Raw genomic sequence first — 12,651 nt, 5'->3', positions numbered from 1 at the left:
TCAGAATGAAGATAGTATTTTCAAGACTAAATCACTGAGTAGCTTATCCTTCTCAAGGTCTTCAGCTTGTTTTTAACTCTGAAAACATTCAAATTAAAAAAAATAAAATAAAAATGAAAATTTCTACTTTCCCATGGTCAGATTTTTATTATTATTATTATTTTCTTTTCAATTTTTTGGTTTGGTTTTGTGTATTTCTGTAGTATTAGTCTGCTCTGTTTTAAAAATGCTGTGATTGTACTAAATTTTGCTATACTTCAACTGAACTGCTATAAAAGACCTCTCATTAGGATGACTGTTGGGAACAACTTCGATATCTGTATGAATGAAAAAGAATTCTACAGATGTGTGGCCACTTGTATGTAATGTATTATGTTTATTGTACATCCCTCACAAGTTCACACTGATAATGGATACTTTTAGCATCCCCTGTAAAGTTTAAACTTGCCCACACAATGATGGATGCTGAGGGAACTAGCGGAGGTGATAGCCGAGCCACCTTCCATCATCTATCAGAGCTTATTTTGACTGGTGAGGTCCTAGAAGACTGGTGGCTTGTCAGTGTGACTCCCATCTACAAGAAGGGTCATAGGGAAGACCTGGGGACCTACAGGCCTATTAGCCTGACCTCAGTGCCAGGGAAGGTTATGGAGCGGATTGTGTTGAGTGAGATTACATGGTAAGTGTGGGACGGCAGGGGGATCAGTCCCAGCCAGCATGGGTTCATGAAGGGCAGATCCTGCTTGACCAACCTGATCTTCTATGATCTACTGACCCATCTAGTGGACAAGGGAAAGGCTGTTGATGTAGTCTACCTAGACTTCAGCAAAGCCTTTGAAACTGTCTCCCACAGTATTCTCCCACAGAAGCTATCAGCCCATGACTTGGGCAGGTACATCTTTGGTTGGGTAAGGAACTGGATGGAGGGCCAGGCCCTGAGGGTGGTGGTAAATGGAGCTAAATCCAACTGGTGACCGGTCACAAGTGGTGTTCCCCAGGGGTCGCTGCTGGGGACTGTCCTCTTCAACTGATGACCTGGATGAGGGCACTGAGTGCAGCCTCAGTAAGTTTGTAGATGACACCAAGTTGGCTGGAAATGTTGATCTGCCTGGGGGTAGCGAGGCCCTATAGAGGGATCTGGACAAGCTGGAGAGCTGGGCTGAAATGCTGTGTCCTGCACTTTGGCCACAACAACCCCAGGCAGCACTACAGGCTTGGGGTGGAGTGGCTGGAGGACTGTGTAGAGGAAATGGATCTGGGAGTATTGATTGATGCTCAGCTGAACATAAGCCAGCAGTGTGCCCAAGTGGCCAAGAAGGACAATGGCATTCTAGTTTGCATCAGAAACAGTGTTGCTAGCAGGTACTGGGAAGTGATCGTCCCCCTGTATTCAGCTCTGGTGAGGCTGCACCTCAAGTACTGTGTCCAGTTTTTGTCCCCTCACTGAAAGAAAGACAGTGAGGTCCTGGAGTATGTCCGTAGAACGGCACCAAAGCTGGTGAGGAGTCTGAAGCAGAGGCTGAGGAGCAGCTGAGGGAACTGGGACTGTTCACCCTGGAGAAGAGGAGGTTCAGGGGAGACCTTACTGCTCTCTAAAACTACTTGAAGTGAGCAGTGAGCTGGAGGTCGGCCTCATCTCTCATGTAACTGGTGATAGAACTAGAGGGAATGGCTTCAAGCTGTGCCAGGGGAGGTTCAAGCAGAATGGCAGAATGGTCAGGCACTGAAATGGGCTGTCCAGGAAGGTGGTGGAGTCACCGATCCTGAAGGTGTTCAAGAAACATTTGAACGTTGTGTTGATGGACATGGTTTAGTGAGAACTATTGGTGATTGGTGGGTGGTTGGACTGGATGATCTTGTAGGTCTTTTCCAGCCTTGGCGATTCTATGACTCTGATTCTGTGCTGAAAGGCTGAAATACAAACATACCAGGAAAAAAAAAAAAAAAGGAGTTCCCTATTTCATTCAGAAACTTTTTGTGATTATACTCTTACAACTTTTGCCATAGAAATTTTTCATAGAGTTATAGAATTACAAGGTTGGAAAGGACCTACAAGATCATCTAGTCCAACCATCCTCCCTTTACCACTGCTACCACAAGCCACTAAACCATATCCCATAGCTCCTCATCGAGACACCTCTTGAACACGGCAGCTCCACCACCTCCCTGGGCAGCCATTCCAGTGCCTGACCACTCTCTGAGAGAAGAAATTTTTCCTTATGTCTAATCTAAACCTCCTCTGATAAAACTTGTGGCCATTTCCTCAGGTCCTATTTGTTGCCTGGGAGAAGAGGCCAAACTCCTCCTCACCACAACCTCCCTTCAGGAAGTTGTAGAGTACAGTGAGGTCTTCCTTGAGCCTCCTCTTTTCCAGACTACACAATCCCAGCTCCCTAAACTGCTCCACATAAGTCTTGAGGTCCAGACCCCTCACAAGTTTCATTGCCCTTCTCTGGACATATTCCAGGGCCTCCATGTCTTTCTTGGAGCAAGGAGCCCAAAACTGAACACAATACTCAAGGTGCGGCCTCACCAGTGTTGACTACAAGGGGATGATTACCTCTCTGCTCCTGCTGGCCTCACTATTTCTAATACAGGCCAGAAAGAATGCCATTGTCCTTCTTGGCCACCTGGACACACTGTCGGCTCATGTTCAGACAAACCTTCACTTCCCTGAATGAAAAATAAGGAAAGTTCTCTAGAGCTTTTGGGCACCACAGTATGGCATGAATATCATTCAGCAACAGAATCAGAAATCATACAATGCTTTTCTGAAGTTTTCAGTTATGGAAAATTGTGAGTAGAGTGTTTTAGCTAAATCACTGTAGTAATTTAGCCTTTGGAAAAATAGAAAAGATTTCCATATTTCTGTTCTCATTCTCTTTTGAATCCTTCCAAACAATTTTCTTTTGTTCAAATGACATACAGTCAGATGACAATTTTCATCCTGGTTTGCAACTGCTCTGTTTTCAACAGATATTCAATATTGCTTTTAACCATGTATATAGAGAAGACATTCCATGTACTATTTCATATATATGTGGGGCTCAGTGGAATACATCGGCATGGTTTCACCCATTCCTGTGAAAAGTCTCCAGGGCATAACTCAGGAATGTCTGAATTAGGATAGTAATTTAGAGCAGCAGACACTTGTAACAACAGGAGTTAGCCTCTTCAGCTACATAGATTTTTTATTTATTTTTTTTAAAGTTCATATTGAACATAAACTTTACCTGAAAATTCTTAATATTGTAAAAATTTAAGAGTTATGTGTTTGGTTTTCTGTTTTTATTTTGTTTTGTTTTCTTTTGCTGAGAATATTCTTTTGCTGAGAAATTCTCATTCCATGTGCCCTTGTTGTGTCATTTTAATCCATTAAAAACTGCCTATTTTTAAAAAAATATTTTAAAACAGACCAAAATATAATAATCCATTCATAGAAACTGTGTCCACCTCTGCCTCCTCCAAGAAAGCTTAAAACAAAAACAAAAACAAAAAAACTTAAAATTTTCTCTAAATATGTTTTTCAAAGCTTAGCTTATGCAAGAGAAATAAGCTTTCATGAAACTTATATATTTTACAGTTCTCCAATGAAAGACCATCACTTCTGTTATAAAAATTCTCAAGACCAGTGGAGTGTTGCTACAGTATGATTACAGGAACAGATCACTGTGGGATTGTAATCAGCAGTGAATCATTTGCTCTGAGATAATTGACTTAAGCTCAGGCTCACGTTATGCATTGGGCAGCCCTATCTTCACTGCTGTCTGAATTACCTCAAATTACCTTTATCATTCTATCACATCACCTTTTCCTTTAGATGCTTTGCATCTGCTTCTCTTCCTCTGAGCATCTCAGATTGGCTATGACTGATGTTACCTAGCATCCCAGTCAATCTCTGATCCTCTGGAACTTCACATCTCAGTATTAATGTAAAAATCTGTGAGAGAAGGTATGCACTGCTCTGTCATAAATCACTGCCTTGCTAACACATTTACAAGTTACTTCCCATTAGCTGGTCCATGACAGCCACTCACATATGTACACCTGCCCTTCACTATTTAAGAAACAGTTTATCTTTTTTGTGGGAAAAGTTAAAGCACATAAATCTATCTTGTATTTACTAGTCTTCAAGCTCCTGTCCACTGATTTATAATGGTGTGTGTGAAGGGTCTTGAACATGGTAAATTTTAGGTAACTCAGAGTTGCTTACCCCTCTGAAAGGGATCAAAAAGAGATCAGAGATTGCACACAGAGAGTGACCCAGTTCTAAATGATGTCCTTTAAATGGCCATCCCTTAGACAAATTATTTCCATGTTACATTATGAATCACTGTATCAAAATTTCATTTTAATTTACTGATTAAATTAAATTTCCTCCTCTAGAGGAAACCTATGTTGACGTTTAGTCATATAAGCATTTCTTTTATCATCAGTAGAATATTTTATATTCTTGAAACAGTGCTTGTTACAGGCTATTCTGGATTTAAGGGCCTAGAAATTGCAGTAATTGAAAACATATACGTATGAGAGAGGGTTTCATTTAAAACCCTAAAAAGAATTCTCATGCAGTTTAAAGTTCTTCATTTGATCTGTCAACAAGTCAGCAAAATTTGGCCTCAATATTGTAGTTAATTACAGGTTTTGAGTACAGTTGGTATTTATTGGTTTTTAACTCTTCATGAGGTAGAAAAGTATATCACAACATTAAAAAAATGTAACTACTATGAGTTTCAAGTGAATATTGCAAGAAGCTGTGACAATCCAAACAGAGCTGCCATCTTGTGGATAAAAACATACTATAAGCAGGTGAGGCATGTTGCCAGAACACAAAATAAAAATGTTCATAATATTTCTCATTTCTACTTAGTTTGTCCCTTGGTTCTAAAACTGAATTCTAAGGGGTACAGTTTTGAGCTCACACATTCAATTTCTGAAACCTTTTATCACCTGACTGAGTTCTGTCTTCCTCTAAAATAAAAAATAGTCCTAGCCCTTCCAAAATTAATAATGATTATGGTAAATAAGACTGAAGAACTTCTTCAATTCTGTTTTTGAAATTAGTGCCTGGTGCAGAACTACTTTTTGCAATATAAATAATTGGTTTAACCATTAAATTGATCTGACAGAAATAATTGTCAAGCAATTAAATGCTGCAATGATTTTAACTCATGGGAAATATATACATGGGAAATAAACCTCAGATTCGTTTTTCTTGAGAACTACGCTATCCTTTCCAATTAGATTCTCCAGTATTATTTATATCTCAATTAATGCTATATAAATAAATGATAATGTTTGTTACTGAAAATCATTGGTCACTTCATTCTTGTACTTTTGTTGTTGATGTTGTTGTTTTTTTTTTGTTTGTTTGTTTGTTTTTTCCACGTAATTTGTATTTGAAATTAAGATGCCAAAAATATTGCCAGTGATGTTACATCCATCATTTGGGCCAGGTGTAAGAGATAACAAGTTAGTCTACTCAGATAAGCAGACATGGTGATAAGAACATACGAATTGTGTATTTCCAGATTTAACACATTTATACATTATCCCTTTTTTGAGCTCTTTTAACCTCTTTTATATGTGTATTTTATTTAATTCATTTTTCATTTAGTACAATTACTTTACGCTTTTTTTTTTTAGTTTTATGTGGTTTTTTTATGTTTGTTTGTTGAAGTTGTGTATTACTATTACATATATAAAATACATTACTTAAATCTCTACAGCTGTTTCCTTATTCAGCCTCTATCTCAATAGTCATTGATGTTTTTAAAACGCTATATAGACAATTTTTGTTCTTAAAACCCAGAATGGGTATGAAGTGCTAATTTATCACTAATATTCACGCTATCCAGTTTCCACAAAATTCTAATATTCTTACTGTAGAAGAAAGACTTTTTTTTTTCTAAAGAATATATTTCAAAACATATTGCCTGTCTACTAGGAACTAAAATTCTAAACTAACATTTGTACTACCAATTCTACGATGCATTTCCATTACATAAGTATACTTATATATACTTGCATGAGTATGTTTTTAAAGTGGCTGCTTAGTTCAGAAAATGTAAGCTCTATTTTATCACCATATGTAACATATTTAATGGACACTGAAGACTGTGAGAATACGGCACTCTACCACTTAAGACAATGTACCAGGTCATCTATGAATGATACACTCTATTAAGGAATAAAGTGTAATTTGTGAAAGAATAAAGGATGTACAGATGTACATGGTAAGATTAACTAGATAGAGAAATCAATTTATTTTTTTCAGACTTAATCAACCCATGTAATCAGATATTGTTGACACTGTGTCTGTTTGGATTGGACTATTTAGAAAAACAAATTTTCAGGAGGATGTAACTTGTATATATGATACATCTAAGCATATTTTATCTCATCAATATTTCTTTTAACCATATCTCATATGTTCATAGTGATTACTATGTCTTACCTTTATCATCAATCGTACAAAACAAAGCTGGCATTCCCATTGTCCAAATTCATCTTTTCTGATCTGTGATTCAGTTTTATGTCACTTTGCATGGCAATGAATCTTTTTTTTATTTATATTTCCATCTGAACTCCCATGTTTTCTGAGCAGAAATAAATGAACAGAGGCTTTCAGTTTGGCCTAAAGTATGTTTTGACTAATAGGTTAGCCTCCAGTTCCCCACACAGAAATGCTATTTATTAAGTACCCAGAATTTAATATTCTATCTTTAGATAGATAGAAGGTGAAAGACCAGAAGGTAATGGTAGATCTGTTTACCAGTTTTATTATAGAAATGTCATGCTTCACATCTTTTGTATTAAGTTAAAAACACATCCAGCTGTAGTTTGCTTTCTTGATTGTCTTCTTCTTGTTGGTTGGATTTTTTTTTGTTTGATTGCTCTTTTTTTTTAGTTTGTTTGTTTGTTCTTCCCCTGCTTTTTTAAAAAATTATTATTATTATTTATTCTTGTTCCTTCAGAGAACAAACTGAGTAGGATTCTAAAATGAAGGAGAAAAACATTCTTTTACATGACCCATAGGATACCATAAATAGACTTATATAATATGTAATTTACTTTTACTATAAATAAACACTGAATTTGGTTCTCATTCATTCAATAAGCAATTAGCTTTGTTGGATGGGAAAAAAAAAAAAAAAAAAAAGATGATATAGAAAAAAATGACATACAGACAGCATTAGACAAGATTGTTACCTTTTTGCAACAGTGTTTTCTGTCACTTAAGTCAAAATATATTTACGTGACAGGAGGAAAAAAAAAAAAAAAAAGCAGTACTTTAAGCACTGATTTGGAGTAATTTTAAAGTTCACATGATTTATCATATTGCTAGTAATAGCAAAATACTTAGTGTCACTATATTTAGGATATCATACATTTGGCAGTATGTTTCATGCCTCATTTACTACAGAATGTCTAGGTTGCTACTTAACGTTCAAAAAGTAAGTAAGCGCACATCTATGATGCTTGCACATCTCTTTACTTTTGCTGTTAGTATTATAGTGCTGGTGCAATATCTTTCAATTCACTTTCCTTTTTTTTTTTTTTTTTTTTTTTTTCCCCTTTTTGGTGTTTATTTTAACTCATAGCTTAAGAGAAGACAATGAAAAATCATTTCAAAAAAAAAAAAAAAAAAAAAGTTCTCCAGGTGCTGCATGCATTAACCTTTCCTTTAATACCTCTTCTGTACAATAATTTGATGATTTCTGTCATTTAGTAAACAGATTATGAAAATGCACTTGCCTGGGGGTCTTGTTTAATAATTCAGGCAACTTAGTTTTTACTTATTTATTTATTTATTTATTTGCTATATTCAGTGGTTAAGCTGCAAACACCTGCCACCCCTGCTCCCCAAAGAGGCAGCTTCTTCTGTTCTCCAAGTGAGAATAAAAAATGACAGAAACAGTAAAACACCCTGAGTGTGTCTGTATAGTGGTTAGAGAGACACACTGCAATTTGTGGCTGGCAGTTTAGGGTTAAGGTATGATTCCAGGTGAGAGAAGCCAATGAGAGGACGCCCGGTTGATGTGTCTGACATCATCTTGCTCGGAGCACCCAGCCCGGCCGGGGCAGCTCCCAGCCGCGGTTCCAGCCCCGCCGTGATGGATGCCGGCAGCCTCGCGCTGGGAGCCCCTTATCTCGCTGCCGTGTGAGGCCCAAGGACCGCTCGAGCTGCCGGCTCACACCCGGCGTGGCCAGATCGAGCAGAACCAATTGTTTTCTCTGTGTCTGGTAAGAGTCTGATCTGTTTTACCTTCTATGCTGGAATAAAGGTGATACGCCCAACCTGCGAGGCGAATTGCTTTCATAGTTGGGAGGCTTATGAAGCTATAATGTGTAAAGAGTAGCTTTTACTGGCAGAAGGGAGATGCTTTAGGGAGGGAATGCTTTAAAGGAAAAGCAAGACGGTATTTAGCAAACTCTACTTTACATTATGGAAATTAATAGTCTGGCTGTTTGTGGTGCACTTCAGGTTAACTAAAGAGGATTACACTGACAAGACCATTGCTTGGAACAATAATTTAATGTCTGTATTTTTCCTTTCCTTTAACAGCTGTGTTTTCACTTTAAAATCCAGCTTTTGTTGATGAACAAAGAAATGGAGGGATTTGAAGAGAGGGAATTTAATGTCATATCAACTTTAAAAAATGTTCTATGATACTCTGCAGATGTAAATCCAAAACCATGAAGGCTAATACCAAGATGTTTAAATTTGAGGTTCTGGAATAAGCTCTATTTACTTTTCATAACTTAAAGTGATAATAAACTGAGTCAAAGATTAGAAGTGTTTATTGAATGCTATGTTGATGCCAACCACCCAGTTTTGTTTTATTTGCTGTCTTGTATAATTTCCCCTTTATAATCTGTAGTTCATGTTAAAATAAATGCCTCATTTTTGTAGTTGTGTAAGTGTATACATAGAGACTGAAGAAGTGTTTGTATCTTTCACACTGTTAGCAGCTCTGTGGTTTGTACAGAGGGAGGAGAGGGAGAGGAAGGAGTCTGTCTTTGTAACTTCCTAATTTTGCAACAGAATAAGTACATTTAAAGCTTTTGCATTGATGTAGATTTAAGAGATTAGAAGTGACACTGACACTGATAAATCAAATACAATAAAGGATTTAATTGACTGAAGTAGTTCAGGGACTACTGTATGAAGATTCCAATAACCAGTTTAACTAGTCAAGTGGTGTAACCATTAGGAGATAACAAACTGTAGACTCTAGTTAATTTTAAAGCCTGATGGCAATTTATTTTTTACTGCTTAGAATTCACTAAATACCTAGGGCACTTAATACTTCTCTGCATTTATTTCAGTAATCCCTGACTGTACAACACAAAGTTTTAAGAAATGACACATGCAGTGAGTATTGTAAGTGCTTGTATGATAGATATATAGTCATTTATTCCATGAGATTTTCTCTAATCAGTATCAGATGAACATACTATTCTCAGCTTAAAATACCATTTAAGAGAGTAGAGTTTCTGAGTCTTATTATACTTTCACACTTTTTACTAATTCAGGTGAGCCTTTGCTGCTCCTAATATTTACTGTTGTTAATTCAACTATGCAGATTAATGTTCCCAAACAGTCCTATGCTTCTATTAAATGTTCTATATAGATAGGGCTTTATGGATGGAATTAGAATGTAGGCATTCATTATGGTTTGTTTTCTTTCTACTATAAAATTCCAGGTATTCCATTTCAAAGGTGGTCTCATCATGGACTTCAAGCAGGGAAATATTTGACATTTTACTACTTTATCTTTCTTGTTTAGATCATTATCAAACTTAACTCATAATTAATGTATACCAACCTTGCAGATATGTTTCTCAACTAATAGTTTCAAACACATTTGCTTTTTAACTTTAAAACTCTCTCTCAGTTTAATGTATCTGTTTAGGACCATATCATTTATCTGTGCTTCATTACAAGGCTTCATTACAGAGCTCAAAAAATGTTTTGTCCTGAATGGTTTAGCCAAAAAACCACAAATGAACAAATATTCTGTAATTTTGATGATAATGGATAATGGATATGGATTTAATGCTGAAGTGCTATACACCCACAATGTTCTGTCCAAATAATTAAAAAGCTGCTTTTAATATTTTAGTCCTTTTAAGTACTGATGTACATTTCCTGAACAAATGATAATCATAGTCCTATGGAAGCCAGAGAAACTCAGTGGTACAACAATCCAAACAGATCGCAATCTAATTCATATAGGAAATGAAGCATGTAGTTTAGCTTAATCTTTCAAATAGAAAAAGAAGTCCTTTCTGGAAGACAAGGAAAAATACTGGTATGTTTTTGCTTACTTTCAATCCATAAAGCAAGCCTAGCCTTAGAAATAATAGAATGCCACAGGTTTTAGGCTAAAGAAAACAGTGTTGACAACTATACTCTCTTAAAGATAACTCTGATAATGTGGAACATGAATTGCACAATAGGTTGACTGTTAGTCTAGGAAAGTGTCCTCACTGTTCTGTGCTTGAATGACAGGTAATGTCCACAAAGCATGCTCTTGAAGTCATTCTGCCAATGACCAACTCTATTAAAGGAAGAATTCACTTCATGTTGCTTGATCTTGGAAATGGGTTATTTAGTTTGTCTGGTTTTCCATGAATGAGTCAACTTATACATTTTCACAATAGCATCAGGTAACAAAACTTAGAATGAAGATTTGAGTCATTCCTCCTACACAAAATACTCATATCTCTTGTCAGAAAATTTTGAGCAATATGATAAAAGGGGAATTCTTTTATATAAATCCAAAGCACTACACATTTCCTAAAGAAAATAAATATTTCAGTTAATCAGATGTGTGACATTTCAGTGATTGGTGAGAAAGTATTCATATCACCTATAGTATAAACAAGAAATAAAATTAATTAATCTTCTTTAACAGGTTAAAGAAAGTTATCCTTAAAAAAATACAAATTAAAGCAGATTTTACTAATATGTTTTCTTCTGTAGCCAAATGTATCTCCACAACAAGTGTAAGACGGAGGGGATTTCATCTGTACTCCAAGCCCTGATCCAAAGGTCAGGTTTTTGTTTGTCTAAGATAGACTGCAAGGAGACGCTTTTAAGAAATCTCTATTATAAAAACAGATGTAAAATTTTGTGCTGCAATCATTCTCCTTGCCTACCTTGAAAATACTGAGGTTTGCTGTCAGGATGCTAGGGAAGGATGGCCAAGAGATTATTAAATAAATAAATACCCTTTTAATTTCAGAATTATGAAGATTATTCTTTTTTCTTTTTCCTTTTAATTTCTCTGACAGTAAAGTCAAAGGAGATAAGGACTATAGAGTTTTTTACCTTGAGAGATCTCATCTATCCCTCCAACTCATTGTTTTCCTTTGGAAAAAAGTCCAGTTGTACTGAGGCAAAGAACATGCCTTGAATTTAATCTAGCAGGTCATCTGTCTGTATTTGGAGAACTGGTAATGTAGATTGTGCACTTATCACACAAGACAGGCCAACAATTTTTTTGATGCTGTTTGTTTTCCTGTTTCATTTTGTTCTGAATCTCATATGAATTCCAGTGGAAACTCTTGCCCATAAAAATAAAATAAAATAAAAAAATAAATAAATAAATATAATGGACAAGGGTTTACAGTTCACAGTTTAAGAAGGTTTTTCAGCTTCAGTTTTAGCCTTTGCCTACATATAGCACGATTACTTTCTGTTTCCATAATTGTATGTTTTTAGCATAATAATGTGGCATGTTCATTGCATAAAGTCCATCCTACATTATTTGGTGAGGGTCATTTTAGCTAATTTCAGTCCAGAAAAATGCTCTTATAATCTGTGGAGAGAAAGAAACTACCTCAAAAAATTATTCATCCTATCTTTATGACAGTTATTTCAGATAGATGAGCTAAATTGCTCTCAGGAGGTGTCAAATTCTCTATATAAAAACAACTTACCTAAATAGATTAGGTTATGTGTTTAACTTCCAAAATTTTTAGAAAAGTCCAGTTGAGATCTTCAGGATTTTTGAGTAGAAGTAAATCTCACCAGCAATACAAATAAAAAATCAATAATAATAACCCAATATTTTCTGCACAATGAAGTCACAGCTCCAAGATGTTCAAAAGGAAGTCCAGACTTCCTTTCTGCAGCTGCAGAGTTGTTGACCAAAGCGCCTGGCCCAACACTTTGAGATTTCACAGATATTTACTGCTGGTCAGAAAATGTGACTGTTCGAGAAATGTTGTTCCATGGCTGGTAACAGGGAGAAGCATGCTGTCTCCTTTTCCTTCAGACAAGCATTACCTCCTGTGCTTGGAACTTTTCTTTTTCCTGTCCCTGGACATTTGTTTGTCTGCCATTAGATATTCTAACTATTGTTTATATGTACCTCATATTTTCCAAGTATTACAAGTCAGCTAAATTTAAATGAATTTTTATTTTTAAAAGGCATAAATTGCTCATTTTTTAATTTTTTTTTTCTCCTTCCAATCCCAACACTAATATTAGGGAATATTCAGATATTCAAAATATTGAATTTAGAAAAAAATGGCCTTTGCCTAGTTTCCTTCTTTGATTAAAGAATCAGGTTTCTGACATCCATAATTTCAAAGACAAGTTCATTGTCTGTATGTCTTCTAACTAACAGTATATGG

General features: G+C 35.9%; 1 protein-coding gene across 4 annotated transcripts in view; it reads left to right on the top strand.

Annotated features, from left to right (window-relative positions):
• The window catches only part of MGAT4C (MGAT4 family member C), a 256,593-nt gene that overhangs the window by 131,838 nt on the left and 112,104 nt on the right, over positions 1-12,651 (top strand). For 2 of the 4 annotated variants that reach the window (XR_014942900.1, XM_085538100.1), the window contains exon 1: positions 8,004-8,247. The exons of 1 other annotated variant lie outside the window; for it this stretch is intronic. Coding sequence is in view for 1 of the 3 variants with exons in the window: in XM_085538100.1 (XP_085394226.1) it covers positions 8,122-8,247 (126 nt within the window). In the remaining 2 variants the exon portion in view is untranslated. Of the gene's footprint in view, positions 1-8,003; positions 8,248-12,651 lie in introns of those variants that run through there. One more of the 4 variants, XM_032443799.2, reaches the window with a different exon arrangement.

This window comes from Coturnix japonica, chromosome 1 (genome assembly GCF_054131305.1).
Source record: "Coturnix japonica strain WE chromosome 1, WE-NBRP24, whole genome shotgun sequence".
NCBI classification, from domain to species: Eukaryota; Metazoa; Chordata; class Aves; order Galliformes; family Phasianidae; genus Coturnix; species Coturnix japonica.
This window is presented reverse-complemented; position numbering and strand designations above follow the sequence as displayed.